The sequence below is a fragment of the Cydia splendana genome, chromosome 2 (assembly GCF_910591565.1).
Source record: "Cydia splendana chromosome 2, ilCydSple1.2, whole genome shotgun sequence".
Taxonomy (NCBI): Eukaryota; Metazoa; Arthropoda; class Insecta; order Lepidoptera; family Tortricidae; genus Cydia; species Cydia splendana.
The window spans coordinates 21,359,501-21,381,902 of NC_085961.1; the positions used below are offsets into that span (position 1 = coordinate 21,359,501).

General features: G+C 38.6%; 3 protein-coding genes across 10 annotated transcripts in view; 1 reads left to right on the plus strand and 2 right to left on the minus strand.

The window, feature by feature from the left end:
* The first annotated feature begins 482 nt into the window (after positions 1-482).
* Positions 483-3,935, plus strand: LOC134805367 (putative inner dynein arm light chain, axonemal). The gene is made up of 6 exons (XM_063778707.1): positions 483-651; positions 1,474-1,605; positions 1,900-2,049; positions 2,607-2,735; positions 2,969-3,166; positions 3,805-3,935. The coding sequence occupies exons 1-6, from the start codon at positions 565-567 to the stop codon at positions 3,838-3,840; spliced, it is 732 nt and encodes a 243-aa protein (XP_063634777.1). The 5' UTR covers positions 483-564; the 3' UTR covers positions 3,841-3,935.
* A 349-nt stretch (positions 3,936-4,284) lies between these two features.
* The window catches only part of LOC134804834 (protein lap4), a 92,157-nt gene continuing 74,039 nt past the window's right edge, over positions 4,285-22,402 (minus strand). For 4 of the 8 annotated variants that reach the window (XM_063778117.1, XM_063778127.1, XM_063778162.1 and 1 more), the window contains 12 exons: positions 21,559-21,717; positions 20,762-20,905; positions 19,924-20,019; positions 19,489-19,572; positions 18,186-18,305; positions 14,224-14,460; positions 12,525-12,630; positions 12,267-12,438; positions 9,608-9,740; positions 8,854-8,949; positions 7,945-8,124; positions 4,285-6,107 (listed from right to left, as the gene is read on the minus strand). In XM_063778117.1, coding sequence (XP_063634187.1) covers positions 5,856-6,107; positions 7,945-8,124; positions 8,854-8,949; positions 9,608-9,740; positions 12,267-12,438; positions 12,525-12,630; positions 14,224-14,460; positions 18,186-18,305; positions 19,489-19,572; positions 19,924-20,019; positions 20,762-20,905; positions 21,559-21,717 — 1,779 coding nt within the window. In that variant the 3' untranslated portion in view covers positions 4,285-5,855. Of the gene's footprint in view, positions 6,108-6,656; positions 6,701-7,944; positions 8,125-8,853; positions 8,950-9,607; positions 9,741-12,266; positions 12,439-12,524; positions 12,631-14,223; positions 14,461-18,185; positions 18,306-19,488; positions 19,573-19,923; positions 20,020-20,761; positions 20,906-21,558; positions 21,718-22,402 lie in introns of all 8 variants that reach the window. The other 4 variants (XM_063778143.1, XM_063778171.1, XM_063778154.1 and 1 more) reach the window with 4 other exon arrangements.
* On the minus strand, positions 12,656-14,217 carry LOC134805205 (uncharacterized). The gene has a single exon (XM_063778516.1). The coding sequence runs from the start codon at positions 14,104-14,106 to the stop codon at positions 12,889-12,891; it is 1,218 nt and encodes a 405-aa protein (XP_063634586.1). The 5' UTR covers positions 14,107-14,217; the 3' UTR covers positions 12,656-12,888.

A 22,402-nucleotide genomic window follows, 5' to 3' on the forward strand; every position in this document is an offset into this window, starting at 1 on the left:
TCATTGATATAGAATAGGGGATATTACTGCAATGTTCTGCCGCCAGAGTGCAGCACTACCGACTCAGTAAATTCATAGACTAACTTATACATACTGTGCCTTAAATTGTTTTTTGACAAGTTTACACAGACAATAAAATATGACATTGATGCATCAATGCGGTTTGTTAACAAGGGCCTACCTGTAAACGCGAAAATCGAAAGTTAGTTATCTGCCTCTTTATCGCTCGAATAAGCAAGAGTGATAGAGAGATTAGATAACGAAATTTCGTTTTTCTTGTTTCTCGGTAGGCCATGTGTCAATGTGGTTTGTTTACTGTATGTGCCACAAAGGTGCCACCTACGCAGAGCTTTGCCTAATATTCCCTATTATTAAGTCAGTGTATATGATGCATATTTGATGGCGACTGTACATTTTAAAACTCTACGTAGTCTACGTAGCAATAAAAAGCCGTTGCTATGGTTTCTTTCACTGCAGTGTCAAAATATTTACGTCAACGCAAATAACTCTCGAGCTATTTCAGATTACAGTTTCTCGATAAACAATAAATTATTATAATTAAAGATGGCTGAGAGGGCATCTGCATCCGCAGAAGACACGCTAATCCGATATGATAATCCTGTGTTGGTAACCAAAAAGAAGGAGGCGGCGGTAAGTGCGACTACAGCCCATTCCCTTCATTTGCAGGCTATGATCTGCTACGATACAAAATAAGTAGGTACCGGCTTCTAAATAATAAAATCTGGTGCTTACCTACGTGTCTTATGGGTACCTATTTTTTATCTCCCCCCTGTACGACCGTTCAATGTCTACTTTACTACAGTTATTACCTAGTGAACTATCCAGCTTAAACAGCTGGTTTGTACAAAGTTGTTTTCCAGCAAACTTCATTCTCTATAGGTATAGTCAAGTGACTATTTCACTAGAGCTCTTAGCTTTTTAGGGTTCCGTACCCAAAGGGTAAAACGGGACCCTATTACTAAGACTGCGCTGTCCGTCCGTCCGTCCGTCCGTCTGTCACCAGGCTGTATCTCACGAACCGTGATAGCTAGACAGTTGAAATTTTCATAGATGATGTATTTCTGTTGCCGCTATAACAACAAAAAATAAAAACAGAATAAAATAAAGATTTAAGTGGGTCTCCCATACAACAAACGTGATTTTTGACCGAAGTTAAGCAACGTCGGGCGGGTTCAGTACTTGGATGGGTGACCGGTTTTTTTTTGCCGTTTTTTGCATTATGGTACGGAACCCTTCGTGCGCGAGTCTGACTCGCACTTTCCCGGTTTTTTATCTACCTATAAATGACCTATACGAGTCTCAACTTAAACAATATAATAATAGTGCGTCGCGCTCTTTGATATAGTTTTGATACGATAAATGTGCATTTGAGAACAAAGCCCAGTTGATAACGTGATTTGTATGAAAACTTTTTTTATTGAAAATGCGGAAAATACCTTCATATTGTAACAGCCAGCTGGCGTGTCTGCTGCAGCTGCACAGCCTTGCATTCCCACCGAAGCTAAACGGGAAACTGAAGAAATACTAAACGCCATCCTGCCGCCGAAAGAATGGGAAGAAGAGGGCCAAATCTGGACTCAAAAGGTAAGTAAACAATAGTATTAGCATTGTACTAATTGTAAAATAGGTAAAGTATTAGGTACTAGTCTTATTTTTACAGTGTCCGCAAGTCTGAGCGAGCGAGAACCTACTTAACTAGAATTAATAATACAACTTTTGAGATGCCCCCCTAGAAATTGAGAAAAGGCTGTAGTCATCTAAATCAGGACATAAATCGCTGAGCGTTTAAACTATTGATGTAGAAAGCATATGTTGTTTATGCGCGCTAGTGTGTAGGACCATATTATCGTTATAAGGAAATATCCCTAATTTTGTCAGATTTCTTCGACGCCAGCGACGCGACTGGACGTGATCAACCTGCAAGAGATGTTGGATACTCGTTTGCAGCAACGACAGGCGCGGGAAACTGGTATCTGTCCAGTCCGACGGCAACTTTATACGCAGTGTTTCGATGAACTCATACGACAGGTGCGATATAGTATAGCCGATAAGTTAGCTTTTTTGATTTTTATACACATATTGTGTTGCCCTCCTATACTATGGTCGCTGATTGTAGATACTTACATACTACCTACATTAAACCACGTTTTCACTTAGTGTTCTCAGCAGTTCTGAGCGAGCAATCGTTCTTTCGTTCGTTGGAAACACTTGCTCCAATAGTAGGTAAGTAAATGGGAAGAGCAAACATTTGCTCGGGACACTACATTTACCTAAATGAAAACGCGGCTTAACATGGGCTTAACCTTTTTGTCGCCGTGTCAACTCGGACGCCACGTCATCAAAGTGTCAAAACTGAAATTGAACATTATGCATAATGCACGTAGGTCTAAGTTGCTCTGTGGTCTGTGACGGATTAATCCGTCTTTGGCGTTGGACCTACGGTGCGGATATATATCCGTCATTGGCGTCCAAAAGGTTAACACACCTATTGTTTGACGTCGTTTCTCGCTTAGGTAGGTAGGTACTCGTACCAGTATTAGGTACCTAGATTACAATACACCAAATTTTAATATGACGACTTTCAGGTGACATTAAACTGCGGTGAAAGGGGACTTCTGCTTCTGAGAGTTCGCGATGAAGCGAGAATCACAATGGAAGCGTATCAGACATTGTACTGTAGCTCAATCGCATTCGGCATGAGGAAAGCACTACAGGTAACAAAATACACTGTAACCTAGTAGGTATCTTAATTTTAGGGCGCAATTAGACTGCGTAGATTCTGGGTCATTGGCCGCATCAAACAGTGTCAGTTGCCTGACAAACTTAACGATTTGGCGACTGCATAAGGTGAACGACCCAGTGTAGTTGCACGTTAGTCTTCAACCGCCCAAAGGCTACTAACTTTGCTTAACGGTTTTCATAATCAACTTGAAAATGTGTTGAACAGTCAGAACAAGGCAAATCCGACCTAATGGAACAAGTGGCGAAGCTGGAAGCGGAGCGTTCAGCTCTCGAAAAGACTTGTGCAGAATTGAAGCAGAAGACAGAACAGCTTGAGCGTCGGGCGGCTGAGCTACGTGCTGCCGAGGAGAAGAGACACCAGGAGGAACTTCTGGCCTTGAAGAAGACCAATGCCCAGCTCAAGGTAAGTTTATGTTGTTTATGGTAACTGGTTAAGCGTCCCCATAAATTGCGCGCTGGTTTTTTGCGCTTCCGAGGAAAGGTTACACCAGGAGGAGCACATTTACCTACAGCTCCAACTAAGTTAACCACGCAGAACGGAATCCGGAGACAAAACTACGTAAGCGTCGAACTGCCGAGAAGCAAGATTAGTTGTGACAAGCGCTAATGCGCTTTTTAATCTTTACTTTGGTTTTGGTCTATGACTAATAGTTTTGCAGGAATCAACTGCCACCTGACCTCCCAACCTAGAGGGAAAACTAGGCCGTTTTGGGATTAATTAAGTTTCTTTACAATATTTTCCTCAAAAGAAAAGCGATATGCAAGAAACTCATGGTAGTAAGGAATCGGGGTTTGTTCGAACCCACTACCTCCGGTTTGAAAGGCGAATGCCTTACCGCTAAGCTACCAACTAATAGTAGCGGGCAAGGGGGACAAGAAGTCACAAGAGACACCAAGTGGTAACCTCGCGCGTGGTAAGCGTCAGTTGACTGGAAACGTGTGTGCATTTGTTACTATTGGCTCGTGTTTCGTCGCTAGCCTTATTTATTATAATAAGTGCAGTGTTTACTTACGCAATTTATTTGACGTTTTTTTTCACAGGCTCAACTAGAGGGTATCATCGCTCCGAAGAAATAACCTATTCTTAATATCTTTAATTATTTTTGTTAAAGCTTGGTTAAGGAACTGTGTTCCTATATAAACGTAATTAAAATGTATCTATACACTATTAAATAAGTTTTTGGCAAAAATGTCATTTTTGGTACAAGCTTTTATCGCTGACTGTACTTCCCTTACGATAGACAACTAATACTCATCGAGACAATTCTAAAAACCCCTAACACAATTAGGTTGCGTTGTTTCATCACAGAGTTCCTATGGCCACCTCCTGTCTCCATCATCAGATCAGCTTGATGGTACCATAATATTGCATTGTCATCCGATTTATACATGCATGCAAAATTTCAGCTCAATCGGAAACCGGGAAGTGGATTAAATTTAACTTGCAAGATTTGATTACAGACAGACAACGGTCAGGTGAAACTAAATAAAAGCTTGTAAAATATAAATAATACACAGAAATGTTTTATTAAAATATATATTAAACCATTTAATTGGGACAAACATACAATATTTTCATTAGTTTACAATTCATTTACCACTAGAGAACCTTAAAAAGGTATAAAGGGCACACATAGAAACATTTCATCCAAACATCCAAGTCTATTCCATACGATACATCTCCCATTAAATACTCAATATTATTATAGGTAGGTAGTTCATATTACAGTCATTTTCGGAATATACAACTTGAGATTAATTATATAACATAGACAGATACATTTTAAAAATGGATACGCTCTATCCAAACGAATGAAAATACATTTTCAGTAAACGCTAATCAAAAGTTTTGTAAAAGTTTGCCAGGGGCCTGACTATTGGACGTACAGCCCCACTTATAAGTTATCAAATATCAAGTTCCATGAAATACGATACCGACTTGGAAATAAAATTCACCTACCATTATATTGGCAGACCTTATAATTGACACGAAATAAAATGCAATAAATTCAAATCACAAATTCATTGTAACATTACAACATTAATACCTTTTGAGAAATAACGGCACCACATAGATATATGAACTAAAATCCTTATCCTTACAATAAAAATACTACGACAACGCTAAACACAAATACTGAATTAATAACACTGCACAAATAAAATTTAAAATATTGATTAGGTATAAGTGTAGAGTAGTTGAATGTTATTTGTGGCACGACGGTGTAATGATGTTCCATTGGCCCGTAATTACACTATCACTTTTATCCGGCAATACTCATGTATCAGTCATATCCATATGCGTATGTAACATAATCAAAACATGAAATCCACGATAACATCGATATTCTCAGTATCTCATCGTTAGTGTAATACAGGAGATGTATTCAGTCGTGTTGCCTTGCCATAATGGCGTGATGTGAGCAGGTTTGCCGCTCGAACGCATCCAACCACGTACAGTCATCAGCAGAAGTTGCTAAGCGGGCCAGGTGTTCAAAATTACCTTGACACGCTCTTATTCTCTTAACAATAAAGTCGCGTCAAGATCATTTTGAACGCCTCGCCCGCTTAGCAAGTTCTGCTGCTAACTATACCCTAACAAACACCACTTAACAGGTACAGTTCAACATAAAAATAAATACCTAATAGCGTTTACAAGAAGTCAAACATTAAAAACTTGCACGGAATGAAAATTATCAATATTAAATACATAAAGTATTCAAAGTATATACTATATCAAAATAGATGATACTTACCATAAACTATACGTCTAGCAATCTCCGTCGCAAAAATAAAATAAAAAAATAAAAATTGTGATCCGAATAAGCGACGCCGGTCGATTTCTTCAAGGAGCCCCTCTATATAAGAAGTCGGTGGAATATTTAACTTATTATCACAGTTACAATACAAAGCTAGGATGGAAACTCGCGCGTCAATAGTAATCAATAATCATAATCCGTTCGTTCGTTTGAAGAAATCTACACCGGCCGATCGACCGGGAGTCGAGTCGTGTGAAACTAAAAAAATGTTGTTGGTTCGCTTCGTGGTCGTGTGATGGCTTGTGATATGATAGGGGAGACGGCGGGAGCGGTCTACTGGTCGGTCTCGGTGTAGGCGGTGAGGCGGTGCGCGGGCCCGACGGGGATGGCGGTGACGCGGCCGGCGCCGCCGTCGAGCAGCGGGTTGACGACCTGCACGATGTCGGGCTGCAGCGAGCTGTCGCCGTCGCCGTCGGGCTCCGCCTCGCCCAGGTTCATGTCCGCTCCCACGTCGCTCGGCGCCGTCTCGCTGCTGGGACTAGTTGTCAATTCCAACGATATTATCTTCTCCTGTGTGGTCTCCACCTGTCAATTATTTTACATTATTCTACTGAAATGCCGAATGAAAATGATTGCTGTGCTTGTTAGCTACGCTGATTAGTTAGAATCTGATGAAAATGCTATCAGGTGCCTTGTAAGGCAGTAGCACAAAGGATTACAAATGAAAATGATACTACATGTAGTTATTTTTGAATAAGTCACAATTGTTTTAGAAAATTATTTATAACTATGTTAAGGACGATAATAATGTCAATTGAATTTGGATGAAACATGAATCGATGACATCAGTAATAAAATGAGGAAGTGCATACCTAACTTGTGTAACATGTTTAGACCACATCAAACAGCACACAACTACATGCGATTTATTTTTATGATTGCCAGGGTAAATCAGGTGCATTGGTAATATAGACCACGTGCATACTCATATTACTCATACATTATTTTCTAAGTAATATAATTTACCTACAAAATACATCTAAGTTTTGTTTAGAGTAGAAACATTAAGCTAATTAACCAGCATTCCCAAGCCTCCAAACCAGACTACTAAAAATCTTATAGAACACAACAAACCATTGATCGGGGTGATGATTCCGTGACTAGAATCCAGGTATCGCCTGGTAAAACATACATCAATATGTTATCATGCCATGCTAAAATATCATGCAGGACAAGTGGAAAACATGTAAAATATATTTCATGTAACATGAGTCTTTCACGTAGGTAGGTACAGTCACGTGCAATAATATGTTACTCTTCGAAGGCCGCAAAAATATCTGACTCGGTCTTATTTGTAGAGCCATAAGAGCGTGTCACATATTTTTGCTGCCTTCGAAGAGTAACATATTATTGCAGGTGACTGTACTGTCAGCGCCAACAATTGCAAAGTAAAGAAAGTGTTCCAAATTAACTGCACAAGGTTTAGGTTATTGCTATTGTTTAACAACAAAGTCGTGTACAGTATTTTAATACTTCACCCACTTAGCTATTTCTGCTGTCGAGTGTATAGTGCGTTATTAGACATATGTTAGGCTGGAATATACGTAAGACTACAAAAACTCATGCTATATGAAAACAAAATATAAGTAAATCCGAATAAACAAATATAGATTTCAATATACACATCATAAGTTATGCTTAAGAACAATCACAAAAATAAGTGTTTATCATATTATTACGTATATAATGTTAATGTAGTAAATATCGATGGCTTGTGTAAGCGTGCTAAATAATTTGACATTGACAATCGTGATCAACCAATTAATAATTATTATAAATTTGTAATATTAGCTTACGGAAATGTAAAGTATAGCAGTTTTACACTAGAAGCCAAGGACATAAATTGACGAAGCCTGCTATAGCCACATCTCCGGCTAGCATGAGTTGCGTTCTCGCGCGCGAGTCCATCATACTTGAAGTCCGGCTGGTAGTATGGAGTCGCGCGCGAGAATGCAACTCATGCTAGCAGGTCAGATTAACTTCTATTGTGAGTTTTGTTAACGTGTCTATCTACGGATCTCTAGGTTCAAGTTATGGTGTTTCACGAGTGCGAAGTGTGCGTTTACTATACAAAGACCGCCCCATTAGATTTACAATTATCAGGTGTTTTATACACGATCGTCTGTTAGTCCTCTAAATCGGTCGTTTCAGTATTACGTCTTCAGTAAATCTGTTGTAGTCAAAGTCCAGCGTCACGTCGCGTCATTTCTCTTATAATTGCACGTAGAAAGCTAAGCGTTTGAGATATACAAAACAGATATAATAATAAAAAAAAACAATACACGCAAAATACGGCGTTGCTTGTGTACAGCGTCTTGTATGCTTAGTGTAGCGGAATGTACAGTTGGCGACGACACCGTACCTCTTTCTCAATGACTTTCTCAATGTACTCGACGGTTCGCACTTTAGTCTCGCCGGTCGCCGGGCACACGAATTCCTCCGAGCGGAAGGTAATGCGCTCGTCTAAAAGTTTTTCCTTCTCCTTCACGGCAAGTATCTGCCCCGGTTTTGTACGTAACGCGATACGTGGCAGGGGCCATTTCTATAATTTGTAAAGCCAATTTTGACATACACATCCCACAAGAACGGACCACATTGCCAGCGAAGCGACACATTGATTCCCACCCACATAAAAATACGATCACAAGATGTTACTTATTTCAAGTTATTAAGTAGATTTAGATTACTATTTGGCAAATAGCAGTTTGAATTTCATGAAGTAGGTGAATGTGTGTAAACTTATTTAATTTGTAGGTATAGTGCTAATGACTCAATGTTTATAATGGATTTCATTCTGAAAGGAATGGAGGGTAATTTATTCAAACGAAATGCATTCGTCTATGAAACACCAGCAAATCATTAGTGTTAATAAACATTTGGATGTTAAAGGTTACGGACAAACAATTATTTGGATTACATTACAACACATTCGTAATTAATATTGGAAAGAAAGACATAACAACATATTCCATTGAATAACCATGTATAAAATTGGTAGCGCAACTGCTAACAAATTATCGAGATACTTACTTCTTAATCGTTCTTTCCACCAAGTCATTGGTTTTCTGAGCACAGCCAAGATCAAAAAAATCATGCAATAAAAATACCTGAACAACATTATTTTGTTAAAGGCGTAAGAGCACTTAGTCACACATTTAAGTATTTTTGGCAAGGTTATAGTTTAGTTTAATTTATTTTTGATGTTGACTGTGCATTAATATTAATGGGACAAAAGATACACGAAAGTAAGTAAAAATTTGATGATAAATACCTCGGACGGAGATTTATCTCTCGAAGGAACCTCTCCAATGATTTCAGAGGCTGGGCCGACCATGTTTTTTATTACTTTTTGTGATTCAATCGCTTCCTGTAATAAAAGGTTCAATGGTTAATTTGGTATATTAGTAAGCTCCAAACAAAGTTCCTAGAAGGCAAGATTTTGTTTTATACCTAGATCATTTGTATTCTACATTGTATCGATATAGGTATATTGAAAGTCGATAAATGAGAAGTCCCTAATGACAATTCAAACTGCCATGATAATTCCGGCCTCTGTAGATAAGGGAAGCAAGTCAAAGATAAATATATAAAGAAAAATTATAAGGAGTAGCAACTCACCGCAATGTTACAAGAATTGGTTAATAATTAATGAAGATAGATTACGTGTTCTGTATTTCGGGGTAGAAAGTTCTAGGTAGGTATATTTATTTTTCTTTAAAATATATATTTCATTCATAAAATGGCCTTGCGACTCCTAAGAAACAAATGTCAGTGGCCTATTTGAAATAGGTAATCTAAAAAAATGTTTCTTTCATTAAACTCCATCGGCACACAAACCTCAAGGTTTTTTGTTTATTCATTAAATAAATAATGTGTTTACATAGTATAATGCAAACATTACACTAGATAGGTCTCTGCATGCAAACAATGTCGGTTGCTTTGCCTGTCAAGCTTATACGTCGTATTTGGCGACTGTATCAGATGAAGACCAGAATTGTTGCATAAGTGTAACATACAAATATTACCTGCTCCAGTGAGCGTAGCCTGGCAGCTCGCCACGCGGCGCGTTTAGCAGCGCGTGCGGCGGCGTCCTCGCCGTCCGCGCCGCCCGCGCGTCTGCGCGACTTCGCCGACGGACTCACACCGCCCGTCGATGCACTGTGAAATATTTTATGCATTTTATAATTATGTATTGAATAAAATTATATTTATTTATATATTAATCAGGGTGATTGAATGGATCGATTGTTGTATACAGAGATCTGTACAGAGGACCATGGATTAGGTACCTAATATATTATACTATATAATTTCTTGAGTTTTTGCGCCTTCTGGCAGAGTATTAGATGAGTTAAGTTTAAAGTTGTTCGTTGTATTAATAGTATTTTATGCAACCGTTGTTTAAGAGGGGTCAAAAAAGGCGAGTGGCGTGAGTAACAATTTGAGGCGAAGCCGAAAATTGTTAATAAAGACGCCACGAGTATTTTTTGACTCAGTTAAACAACGTTGCATACAATACTTTTTCTACGACCAAGCACTTACTTTGAAATAAAATTGAAAATATAACAAATCTTTTTAATTCAAGAAGTAGCAAAAATGGAGAGTACGGGCGGAAAAAGTATGAATGATTGAATGAAATTAAAAAAAAACAAGTCTATAGTTCACTTATTTGTCAGAGACATAGATTTATAATATACAGAGATACCTTCCAAGCGAGCTGTCAGTGGGACCACTTTTGTTTAGTGTACGATTAACAATGTGGCCCACCTTGCTGTAGCCATGTCGATAAAGTCATATCGATAAACTATCGACATTTCTTGCAATTTTAATTTTACTTCAATGGTTTAACCTCGGAGTAATTAACAATGGAGCCGCCATTAACAGGTGTTCCCCTCTGTCGAAAATAGGCGGCCAATGGTCAACCACATGTCAACCATATGTATGGACTGACGTTTATCTGACATGACGTACCTATACATTTGATGTGCCCCTCCCCCGCAAAAAACGGCAGACTATTTTGTACCGAAAATTTTAGACATGGCGTCTCCGTTGGTTATATCCTCTAAGGGTTTAACGATACCTAAAATGAACAAAAACGCTTTTATTCTTTATTGTGGTTATCAGATCACAATTTTATAGTCACGCCCCAGCAGGGAACCAAGGGAAAGTTCAGATATTTAATTAAAATACATAAATACCAACTAAAATAGGTGTTCCGCAATAATTGAATTATTTTATTATATTATAATATATTCATTATCCATTAGCATTTCAATTATGTTTATGTTTAACGAAGATATTGAAGCTTCAATTAATCGCTATTTCGTTCCGCTGTTTAGCGTTTATCGATATATAACATGATTAAAATCGACTTTTTACATCCCTAAAAGAGCACACATATACGTTTTTACGCACACATATACAACCTGGGTCTACCTAAAAAGGGGACACCTGGATTTGAAGTCCATCTTGTCAACAGTATGGTTGTCCTTTTTTGACAAACGGCATTTTTAAAAGAGCAAGGAGAGAGAAATGATACTAGTTTCTGCGCCGTCAAAGAGAACAGACAGCGTTGGGGCCTTGGTCAGAGATGACATTTAAAATAAGGTTGGCAACACTGTATTTCATTCAATATTTTTTTTAAGTGGTCATTACACGAAATATCGTAAAATCGCCAAAAAGATACTGCGTGTATGCGCAAATTCTTTTTTGGGGAATAGACTAAAGACTTGTCTTGACAACTATAAGGTAGGGTTTTAAAGGTGTGTGCACGACCCTTTAAATGACAAATAAAAGTACGGGAGTAGAAAAACTTATTAAAGGTACCGCAAAATTCAGCTGTTGAATTATGATAATAGGACAAGTACTACTACGATAGATGCAGTTTAACGACAGCTTATATGGGGCATATATATTATATATTAATCGGATCATACAAATAGAAATAGATGTTTGAGCAAAATGGTTTATATAGGAGTTGGTATGGACCTTAAGGTTTCTCAAGCTTGCTAGGCGAGCGGTTCACTTGAACACGGTAATGAAACGGATGCACGAGAAGTGACAGTATAGGACAACACATGACGGAACCACTGTAGGAGTCTCCACTCACCGCTGCTGTCGCGGCCAAGCATTATAGATTCGAGTCGACCTTATTATTTTTCTGAAAAGCATTTATCATGTTATCCTAAAGTTTGAGTACCAGACAAACAGAACCTAGGTATTACAAAACAATCCTATCATTACCCTTCAATTTGTAGAAATGACTCAACAATCCGCGAAAAGACTAGGTTCAAGACAGCTAAAGTATTTAGACGCAAGAGGAAGAAGCTTGCATGCACAATTAATATTTATTCCAGTGCTTTGTACTTTATTTTAATAAAAGTCCAGTAACTTAGACATTCGACACACAATGGACAGCCTAAACCATTAAGTCGGGAGCTCAAATTTGAAGAGGTGGACTAAGGAAGAACTTATTAGCGATTAAAAGGACGAAATCGCGGGCGTAGGCCTGTTATTGTCAGAGACCTCAGAGTAGCTTTTTCCATAACTCTCTTTTTCTAGTGAGCGGGTCACTGACATAGGGCTGATCGTTAGAGTGCGAGCTGTATCCACACTGCCGGTCTTCCCCGGTGAACCATGGGTCGCGACAAAGATGCATCTTCTGGGGTTATAACTGGTGCTTACCTGTGTCCGTTCTCACAGGGCTCGTCGTCTGAGTGCGAGCTGTATCCGCTGTGCCGGTCCTCCCCGGGGGACCACGAGCGGAGTTCAGCTCGCGACAGCGACGCCATCTTCCTTTCCTCTTCTTGCTTCAATTTCTCCACCTCATCCGCCGATAGAAATGTGAAAACTTTCTCTGTTTATAACAAAGAAACAAGATATTAAAAACAAGTTGTACATTTCGAAACCGATTATATTACGTAATTGATCTGCGGTATTTACCTGGTTTAGGTGATGCTTTGTGACTTTCTTCCATCGCGCTCTCAAAGAACTTCTTCTTGTCACTGACAGAAGCTTTCACAAAATTACCAGAATGAGGAGGGGAAGCCTGCGAACAGATAGTCGACAGTCAGCATGGCAGCGTATCATATTGTCGGCAAAAGTGAATGCAGTTAGTGAGTATAATAAGCTCATGATATGTACAAGCCATTGCATAATTTGCATATCCCTTTTCCAGGCTGTTCACACCCATGCAGTCAGTAAACTGTTGTTAAAACCAAGGCAAACATGTTAATAAATTATATAATTATAACTTGATGAAAGGTAAATAAAATATAACATGCAAAATAAGTTAAGTTAATACGAGTTAAACAGCATCGGTCGAGTAAGTAACATAAATCGGGTAGGTACGTGGGGATGAGTGTAGATGACAATGTTTGATCAAGTGGGTGGGAGATTTGGGTTGTCGACGAACACAATCAAAAGAAGCCGTGAGATGGATAAAATGGCGAACAGTGGTGATTACCTCGCCGATGGCGAAGGCTTTGATTTTGCTGCTCCATGCGGGTTTCGGGTCAGGGCCGGGCGAGGAGCTCCCTGCCCTCAAGTTTTCCGAACTGTTCGACAACGTGTCGGGCTCAGGAGCAGTCGTCACTTCGCCGAAACGGACTCTTCTCTCCGACTGAACACTTTTAGGCACTTCGTTTAAAATGATGGGAACTGGTTGAGTAACGTTAGCATTTATGTCGTTTCCTAAATTACTAACAAATGACGGCGAGACTTGTGGCTCGTGGCTAGAGAGCCTATTTGGGTTGGAAAAGCACATTTGATGAGTGCAAGTATAGGGATTGTATGTGCCCGCCACCGTCGTCAAAGATGGGTACGGATTAATAGGTGGGTAGGTTGACGAATGTACCATTTTTGGTGAGAGACTTCTAGCCCGCATATCTCTGAGCGAATAATGTGTCGGTATATGGGTAGGTACGTCATCTGAATAAGTTTCGTCAGGATGCAAATTGCATGGTGAATTTGGTATGTGAGAAACTGTAGGCAGCGTTTTATATTGCACATGTAGCAATTCGGGTGGGTCGGGTTCCTTACCAGGACTTACATGTAATTCTTTATAGTACTCATCACTGCTAACGGAGGAAAACTTTGGCGTTCGGAAGACTTGTTGTGAAGGCACTTCAGAAATTATGTCTACTCGGGACGGAGGGTTTATTAAAATGGGTTGAGATGCCAATACAGGGTGAGCGTTGTAATTGACGGGGGGAGGAATTTCAGATTCTGGTGAATTAGTCGAGTCGGTAGACTGCATGGTTGTTTCGGCCACGTGCGTCTCCGGCAGAACTATGCTGTCGGGGACGACGGTGATGGGCGGTAGACTCGACTCAAACTCGTTTTCGCTAAGTATGATACTATCACTTACATTCGTATCGAACAAAGGCGGAGGAGGGATGATGACGTCACCGGGAAGAACGGGACTCACGTTTGGGAGCGGCGAGGAGACTTCTCTCTCTTTCGGTTTTAAAAAAGATCTATGTGTTCCCATGCATGCATCGTTAGTGTCAACCGTTCCAGGCATATTCGGGCCAGAAACATGCTCCGCCTCATGCAGTATGGGTCGAGTTAAACTTTTCGCATCGCTGTTATATATAGTGTGTCGTTCGTGATCGTCGTGTGGCTGTTCAGTGAAACTAACTCGCTTCATTTGCGGTTTGCGTGGCACTTGAGGCTTCGGTTTGACGGGAGGCGGGGGTGGGTTGTGCTGCGGCCGCTGCAGGGGCGCAGGGTGCGCGACTGGCGGCGGCGGCGGCGGGAGGTCCACTGCGGTACCCTCGTCCTCAGGCACAGGAGCGGCCGGAGGCGTAGGCGACTTGACCTTCTGTTGTGTGAACACTGCTAGGGGTGACGGCGGCGCCGCTTGCAAACTGGACGACTGACCAAACCAACATTTTTGAACTACACCGCACCAATAAAGGCGGCTGAACTAGCCACCAGATACTAATTATGCTTGAGCCGATCGAGTTACTCGAATAGCGAAGCTACTTGCACGAAAACATAGCTTGCGATATAAAACTGCAAGATCGAGCCGAACTGAACGTAAGCTTGACTAAACGAACGTAAAATCTTCCAAAATAAATGTCTGTATTTAAAACAGACTTAATTAACTAAAACAAATTGATTAAAAACATAACACGTATTTTTGAAACATAGTGTATTTAATGCAACGCTTAAACATAACGCCAATTACAATAAATTTCAGAAACAAACTATTTATGTCAAATGTATATTCAGTGTACGCAATACGTTATTGTAAAGTAATTGGCAGTTTTGAATAGTTAATTTGGCCGAATAATGTTAATTGAGAAGCTTATGCATAAAATAACCCTAAATACATGTCTCCATACTTACACACATAAACAACGCATTTAGGCAACCGATTTGCAACACCGAAGTGATCTCAAAGTTTTGTATGGAGCACTAAAAAACTCTTCAATATAATTAAACTACGTGATAAGTACCCAAATAACCTTAAATAGATGTGATGGCAAATAACAATTCCTGTTTAAATACATTAACATTTCCAGTATGGGTATAGGTATATTCGGTTTCTACAGGTATGAGTGTAAATAGGTACAGAAAAGTACAAGTTTTATGGATAAACAGATATCAAAATTGGTCAGACGGTTACACAGTAAATACCTACAACAGTAAACATTTATAAAGTAGTCCCAAAACTGGTTTGGTTAGATGTCAAGAGATAATGTCCGGAGGAGGGCGTCGTATTATACAATTTATTTGGCGGGTTGCTGCTAAACATACATCAAGTTGACAGGTTCACATTACGTACAGTCTATCAGAAGTTCAATTGTATTTGAGAAAACAACACAGGTATACATGCCGCTTTAGAATATATAGACGTACAAAGAACTAACGAATTTAACGTACGCACGTCAATAACAATTACTTAAACATATAAAAGCATGCTAACGGTCAAGGAAAACATTCAATTTATATTTTAAAACATGGTATCCAAAACAGTATTTGAAGATAAATCGTTATGTACTAGCAACGTATATTATATATTTACGACGGTTTCTGGAAGTTGTCACAAGACACTTTGCTAACTTTGTTTGAAGTTAAAATGTGTAATTTTTAGGGTTCCGTACCAAAAAGGTACAAAAGGAACCCTTATGGTGTTTTCATTCAATTCAATTGAATGATATATTTCTACAGTATTTTGAGCAATGTTTACTAAAATATACTGTCAAGATTTAGATGTAAGTAATAATCGTACATTCACATACAACGTGAACCATGGCGCAACAGTTAGATATCCCATTGAAATGTCTAACATCTGTAACCGTTCCGTCCGTCCGTCCGTCCGTCCGGAAAAAAGTAACACCCCAAAATATGACAAATCGTCCCACGTTTCACAGGGATAATATACAAGTAAGATCATTTAGGAGCATGAAGATTCCCTTAAGTACTGTCACTTTCCGCAACACGGTGTATTCCCGTTTGTCCCCGCCCCACATGACCACCGCACATGAGGCGGGGACAAATGGGAATGATTCATATGAAGGCACCTATTCCCATCTGTGCCCGGCGGAAACAAATGGGAATACACCCAACATAGGACTGGTAAGCATTTAATCTATCTATCTCGCAATTATTTGCAAAGCATTACTTTGATCCACAAACACTCCCTAGTCCCATAAAAATGTTAAATTTAGTTTATATACAGGTAAATTCATTATACAAAGTTAAATTCGGAATATTGGGTATGCTGTATGCGGGAGTACACATGAGCCCTTTACTGAAAATTGTTTCGAACTGTGTTAAATGAATAGGTACACGTTAGAGGGGATTCAATATAGTGGAATTACAAGTAGATCTACTATACGAATATATATATTTAAATATAAGAAGGGCTAATGTACACTGCCGCACTCTCGTTTACTTTCAGTAATAGTACGCCAATTCTCAACCATGCGTTGGGGTACGAAAATATTTACGATTTAATTACGTTTAAGATAATTTTGTAGAGCATGACAATATCATGTGCCTAATTCATGTAAGTATATATGAACACACACAGTTCTGAATTGGCATTAATGAAGATAACATGGGATCGAGACGATAAAACTACATTTTTTTTAATACTTGTCGAGTCTATAAAACCCAGGCTAGAAATCACTTAAGTTCATTTTTTCAATATAGTAACGTCATCTTATCATATATGTAGTATGAAATGTTTCAATTAATTATTGATATGAATTATTTACAAATTATACAAAAGTTAAATTGATGCACTATGTGTTTCCCTCCATTTCCTCTGCGTTTGCATTCTGCAATGGATGTAACATTTCTTTGTCAATAAACTGGCTTGACGCAGTTGTCACTGTTACATTAAGCTAACACACGACGACATTGAACTAAGCTACATTAAATTAAAACAACAACAGATACACTTTATCGGTTTTCAAGAATAAAAAAAGATTAAACTATAGTTCTTTTATTTCTAATTTAAAACTTTTAAGGATAACTCCTTAAGATTTTGAGTAGAGAAAGTTACATGCACATCATTTCGTCACTTAATCGACGATACTGATGAACTAAAAGATACATTTAACAGAGAGCCTACACAGACCGTTGGTCTAAAGTAACGAAAGAACAGAGCTGTTATATTTAAGTGCCACCTTTCCACTTTAAAATAACCAATCTACATAATACCAGGCTTTGCGTAAATATACTAAAAACATTTATTTTGGAAGATAAGGTTAATAAGATATATGTAGAAAATACGTTCAAATTGTCCATATAATAAAATCAAGTATATTTTCATGCAAGCAATAGGTTTATACTACAAATATACAAAGTGCATGCTATCTATTATACATACTGCAATCAGGGAAGTTTCATCGTGCCAATATTAAAAGTCAATTTGACTCAAAGTTTAGTTAATATAAAGCTACAGATAACTATCATGCAGCAATTAAACTTAAAATAGTAATTGGAAAATATGAAGCTCAGAGAAACACTTTATCAAAACGCTGATTTTAAAATTTCATGCATATAATTAAACCAATCAGCGAAATCATCATTTCTAAAAAAACATTAACTATCGTTTGAAATTTTATTACTATCAGATATTGAAACATGTTAACATTATTTTTTTTCATTTATAAATTAGCTTTATAAAGGTGCCAAAGTGAGAGCATAATGTAGCACCGAAATAATTAAACAGTAGCAGATAAGAGTATACAAGATAAATAATCAATATTGCCAATCTCCACACAAAATTGCGTTCCCTCGTATGGTTCTAGATGACGACGAGCACTGGGAAATCTCAGTACAGTTTAATTGTATGATTTTTGCTTTCACTCAACGCCATTTCATGAAATCACTGTTATGTTTAAAACAAATGGCATTATTATACTCGGATATGTATGCGATGGTCAGTCAGAGCACCATTGTAAAATACTACATGATAGTTAAACGGCAATATCCTCTTAGTAACAGGAACAGAGTTCTGTATAGAGACTAGCAATATTTCTTTGCACTGTCAGTAGGTAGACTATATTTGAGAGCCTACCATTTAATTGAAACAGAGCCTACGACATTGTATTGGAGTCGTGTCGGAAAGGTAATTCTTACCTGAGGTTGAAGGGTGTGTTTCGACATGACGACAGTGGTGGTTTTGTGGTGCGGCTCGGGCGACGTCGGCGGCGCCGGCTCCAGAGCCATGCTCTCCACGGCGTGGACTATATCCAGCACCTAGGTAATGTGTAATACATGAAGATAAGATAATGTGATGAAACAGATTGAAAATATATAGAAACTTAAGGCTCCGTCACACAGGCGCGTTTTGCGGGCGGCGCGCCGCTTTTACATTACAAAACGTTCACGCCGCGCTCACGCCCCGCACGGAAAACGCGCCTGTGTGACGGAACCTTTAAAGCCCTCCTTGCACGAATCAGAATGATACTCTATTCTTCGCCACTGTCAAGTCGCTTAAGTGTTAGGCATGTCAAAGAAACAGAAGTACACACACACACATTCAAATATATGGGCATTTTCATTTTAACTTGCACTTTAAAGCGCGACTTAAGTCGTGTTTCAGTAACGTTTAACCGTTACATTCCTAAAAAATGTATGGGATTTGACATTGACCGTCAGTTTTGTAACGATTGCTAACCGGCCGTTAACCCTTATCTTGGCAAGGCTCAAAATATCTTAAATATTTTTTTTTTTAGTTTTTCGTCACCTATTGAGCATACTAGACTATTAAAAAATAAGGGAAAAAATCCAGGATTTTCCAGTTTCGGAAAATCACATGTATCATATTTGATACAATGCCAATCCCTCGACAAAACACAATACAATCCTTTCGATATGTACATTTCTGAGTTCTTGGCAATGTATCAAATATAATACATAACAGTTTCATGTAAGGTTCTGTGTATTAATGTTTTTAAATTCGAACGCATTGTAAATATTTATGCACTAACAGATAGTAAATGCATCAAACTGTAGATTATGGAAAAATATATACTAATCTAAGAAATAAATGCAAAACTTCCAGTGCGAACCGAAATCTGTTGTTTCCGTTGCGCCATGTTGTTTATTACTAATTAATTTACAATGACACTTGTGTCCATTATTTTTTTCTATAAGAAAGGAGAGTAGCTCGACATATTGATGGCAGAATTATTTTGTTGGGTAATAAAGTGAACCTGCTAGATTTTTTTAAATTCCATGTATCACGGGTGTAACAATGCCAAGATAAGGGTTAAAGGTGCACAGTTAAGTGAAAATCCCCATACACTACAGTAAAATTAGGTACATTAAGTACCATGCGTCCTGCGGCAGTCGGATAGGAAAAATATTATGTTCTTAATGTTTTCAAACCGTTTTAAACCAAAAAAACTAATAATAGACAAAATAATATATTGATTACCTTTTCAGGTGTAGACTTCTCCCTCATTTCTGCGACTTGTTTCTCATGTTCAAACTCAACTAGCTCCTTTTGGAATTGCTGCTCCTAGTTATAAACAATTTGTTATAATTAAATGTTTGCAAATGAAATGATTCATTCTATATAAGTGTCTTGTTGTTATCATAATTAAATAATCTAATTGTCTTTCCGATTTCCGTCTTCTTTTCGAGAGAAAGTTCATGAGTGACTTTAAAATAATTGAACAGTTCTTTCGATTTTTCCAGGATCAGATCATGACCTGACTATAACCGTGAAGCATAACCCTTTCTTTCAAACAAGAAATAATTTTCCAAATAGTTTCAGCTGTTTTCGAGAAATCGGGAATCAAAGATCCCTTCGAAGAGAAAGCCTTAGAAAGCAGTTAATAATAATAACGTTCAGAATAGTTCAGACTACCTGTTGGTGCTGATGTACAGAATCATCCCGGTCTAAGCTTGACGTTGAGTGAGATAGAGAGCCGCCTGTGTCCGCCGTTCCACTTTCGCTACCAGTCTGTTTAGGGCAAAAAATACATTATTTATCTATACGTCAACATCACTTAGAGTCTGTTCGGAAATAGAAGAGTCGTGGAATGTATTGGGGCCCATACATATCACGACTTTTCTCTCTTCTCTTTCCGCACAGACTCTAATTAACTATTGTTTAGAATAAGAATGGTAGGGTACGCATTGTTTTTTGTGCGTAAGCATCATTTTTCCTGAGTCGCAGCGCTCGAGTCTACAGAGTGAGAGTGGCGCTCGCCTGTTGGTAAGCAGTTATCGAGGCATATGGACGCTTACTGCTCTAGCCCATGAAAGCGAATAAAAAAAGCCGGGTTCAAGCCTTCTTGACGTTCGATTGTCCTAATGATTCTTAGGAAATAATGTTAAGAAAAAAATGCAAAAAAGGTCATGAGTTGAATTAAAGGGCTCCATGTGTCACATGAGCGTTGTCGACACTAGTTCGTATTTTGAAGAACCCCATAAAAGTAGCCCCTCGAGAAAACTTCGGCAGGGAGTTCATTCCACTGGGTATGGATCATAATATCGTCGGGTGACAAGCAAAAGTCACTAAGTACTATCAAAAAATTAAAGTAACAATGCACTTTATTACACTCGTAACACGGTTTATTGTCCAATAATTTCAATGGTGTTAGTTAGTGACTTTTGCTTGTCATCCGACGAATTATGTAGTTATTTGGAGGTTGAAATTAGTTAAATAATATGTAGTGAGAAAGGATGAGCGCGTCGCTTACGTGGTACTTCTCGGGGCGCGAGTAGCCGTGGCACACGATGAGGTGCAGCGGCGCGTTGGTGGCGGAGCGCAGCGCGTTCACCGCCTCGTTGTGCGTGGCGCCCAGCAGCGACACGCCGTTCACTTCCAGCAGGCGCATGCCCACCTACACATATCAAACGTTCAAATCATAGGCCATTATGGTAATATTTCCATCATTGCTGTAGTTGGGCATTTCCAAAAAACTGTACCATTTACTTAGTTTTGAAATATTAGCTTTTGTTTTATCTACTTACTCTGAATTACGAGGACTATCGATTCAGTAAGGAAAAAGTGTCCGAAAAAAATTTACAGTTTTGTGACACATTTTCACATGCATTTTGTATGGACGGTCACAAAACTGACACCCAAAATTAAAATGAAAAACTGGGGACACTATTTTTTCATGTTTTAATTAGTACTTCTCGTGATTCCGAGGCGAAGTAAACCAATAGATATAAGTTTTTCGAAAAAATAAAGGTACACTTTTTCTGTAAACCCTGGGGTTACCAAGATTGGTAAAATCGCGATTTTCACAAATAACGTCAGTCATTTATTGTGGCCAAGGGAGCTTGGGTTGGCGTGGGCAAAAATGCTTTTGTATATCTGTCCGGCAGTTTTATTCTACATGTGAAATTTCTTAGCCGATTCTCGTAAACTTTGGTGTTCCATAACTATAATATAGATTATTTTGTCGATTCAGTTTATGGAAAATTTTCAAAATGGCAGATTTGGAGTTGCGAGATCTACAGCTAATAAAAGCCCAAAAGTTGGTCTCACCTTGAGCCTTCCATCCCGCCTGGCCGCACCGCCGCTGTTGATCTTGGAGATGAAGACGCCCTCGTCGTTGGGGTCGTTGGGGTTGCCGCGCTGCCCGTTCAGCCCGCCCTTTATGTGCATACCGAGTTTCTCGCCCTCTTGCTTTACTATCGTGAGGTCCTGTTTAGTGAACGTCACAAGGTATCACGAATTTGGTCACGAAATAGCTTACTTAAGTTTTCCCATTACTTACTAAGCGTATCGCCTAAGTTTAAGCAAATATATAGATTCCGAAATTATAATATTATTACGGCTCGAAGTCAGATTTTATACATATAAGGCGATACCTTCGGCAAGAATGAAAATAAGAGCCCAGATCACGACATTGAACTGATGCAGTTCATTGTGTGACCAAGGGAGTGAGGTATTTAATATAGGACCTTACTATAGTGTTTTTTTTAATAGCTTTAGTCCGGTGTCAGCTGTCGTCTCAATACATATTTTGCGTGTTTTGAGTTTTATGGTTATAAATTATATTGAAATGACAGCTGTCACTGTAGCCAAGCTATTTGAAAAATACTATAGGCTCACAGTGTACATTATTATAATAACTTGTCATATATGAGATATCCTGGAGTTGCAATACAACATCCGACATCATTCATAAATAATAAATACATTAAGTACCTACTGCTCATGCAAAAAGACACAACATTTCATGCACTATACATTACAATATTCTAGCACAAGACAGTCTAACTTCACCCGGAACTTACAAGACAACATCACAGAATAATAAAATACTTGTCTTTTGTAAAAAGCTGTTTAAAAAAAAAAAGAGGGTTTCTATTTGAACTCTTTAATT

What these genes read in the sequence shown, in the direction of transcription:
- LOC134805367 (XM_063778707.1), top strand. Translation starts at nt 565, where the DNA reads ATGGCTGAGAGGGCATCTGCATCCGCAGAAGACACGCTAATCCGATAT. An exon ending in CCAAAAAGAAGGAGGCGGCG is followed by an intron (nt 652 to 1,473) that starts GTAAGTGCGACT and finishes ATATTGTAACAG; the next exon opens with CCAGCTGGCGTGTCTGCTGC. An exon ending in TCGATGAACTCATACGACAG is followed by an intron (nt 2,050 to 2,606) that starts GTGCGATATAGT and finishes GACGACTTTCAG; the next exon opens with GTGACATTAAACTGCGGTGA.
- LOC134805205 (XM_063778516.1), bottom strand. Translation starts at nt 14,106, where the DNA reads ATGCCTGGAACGGTTGACACTAACGATGCATGCATGGGAACACATAGA.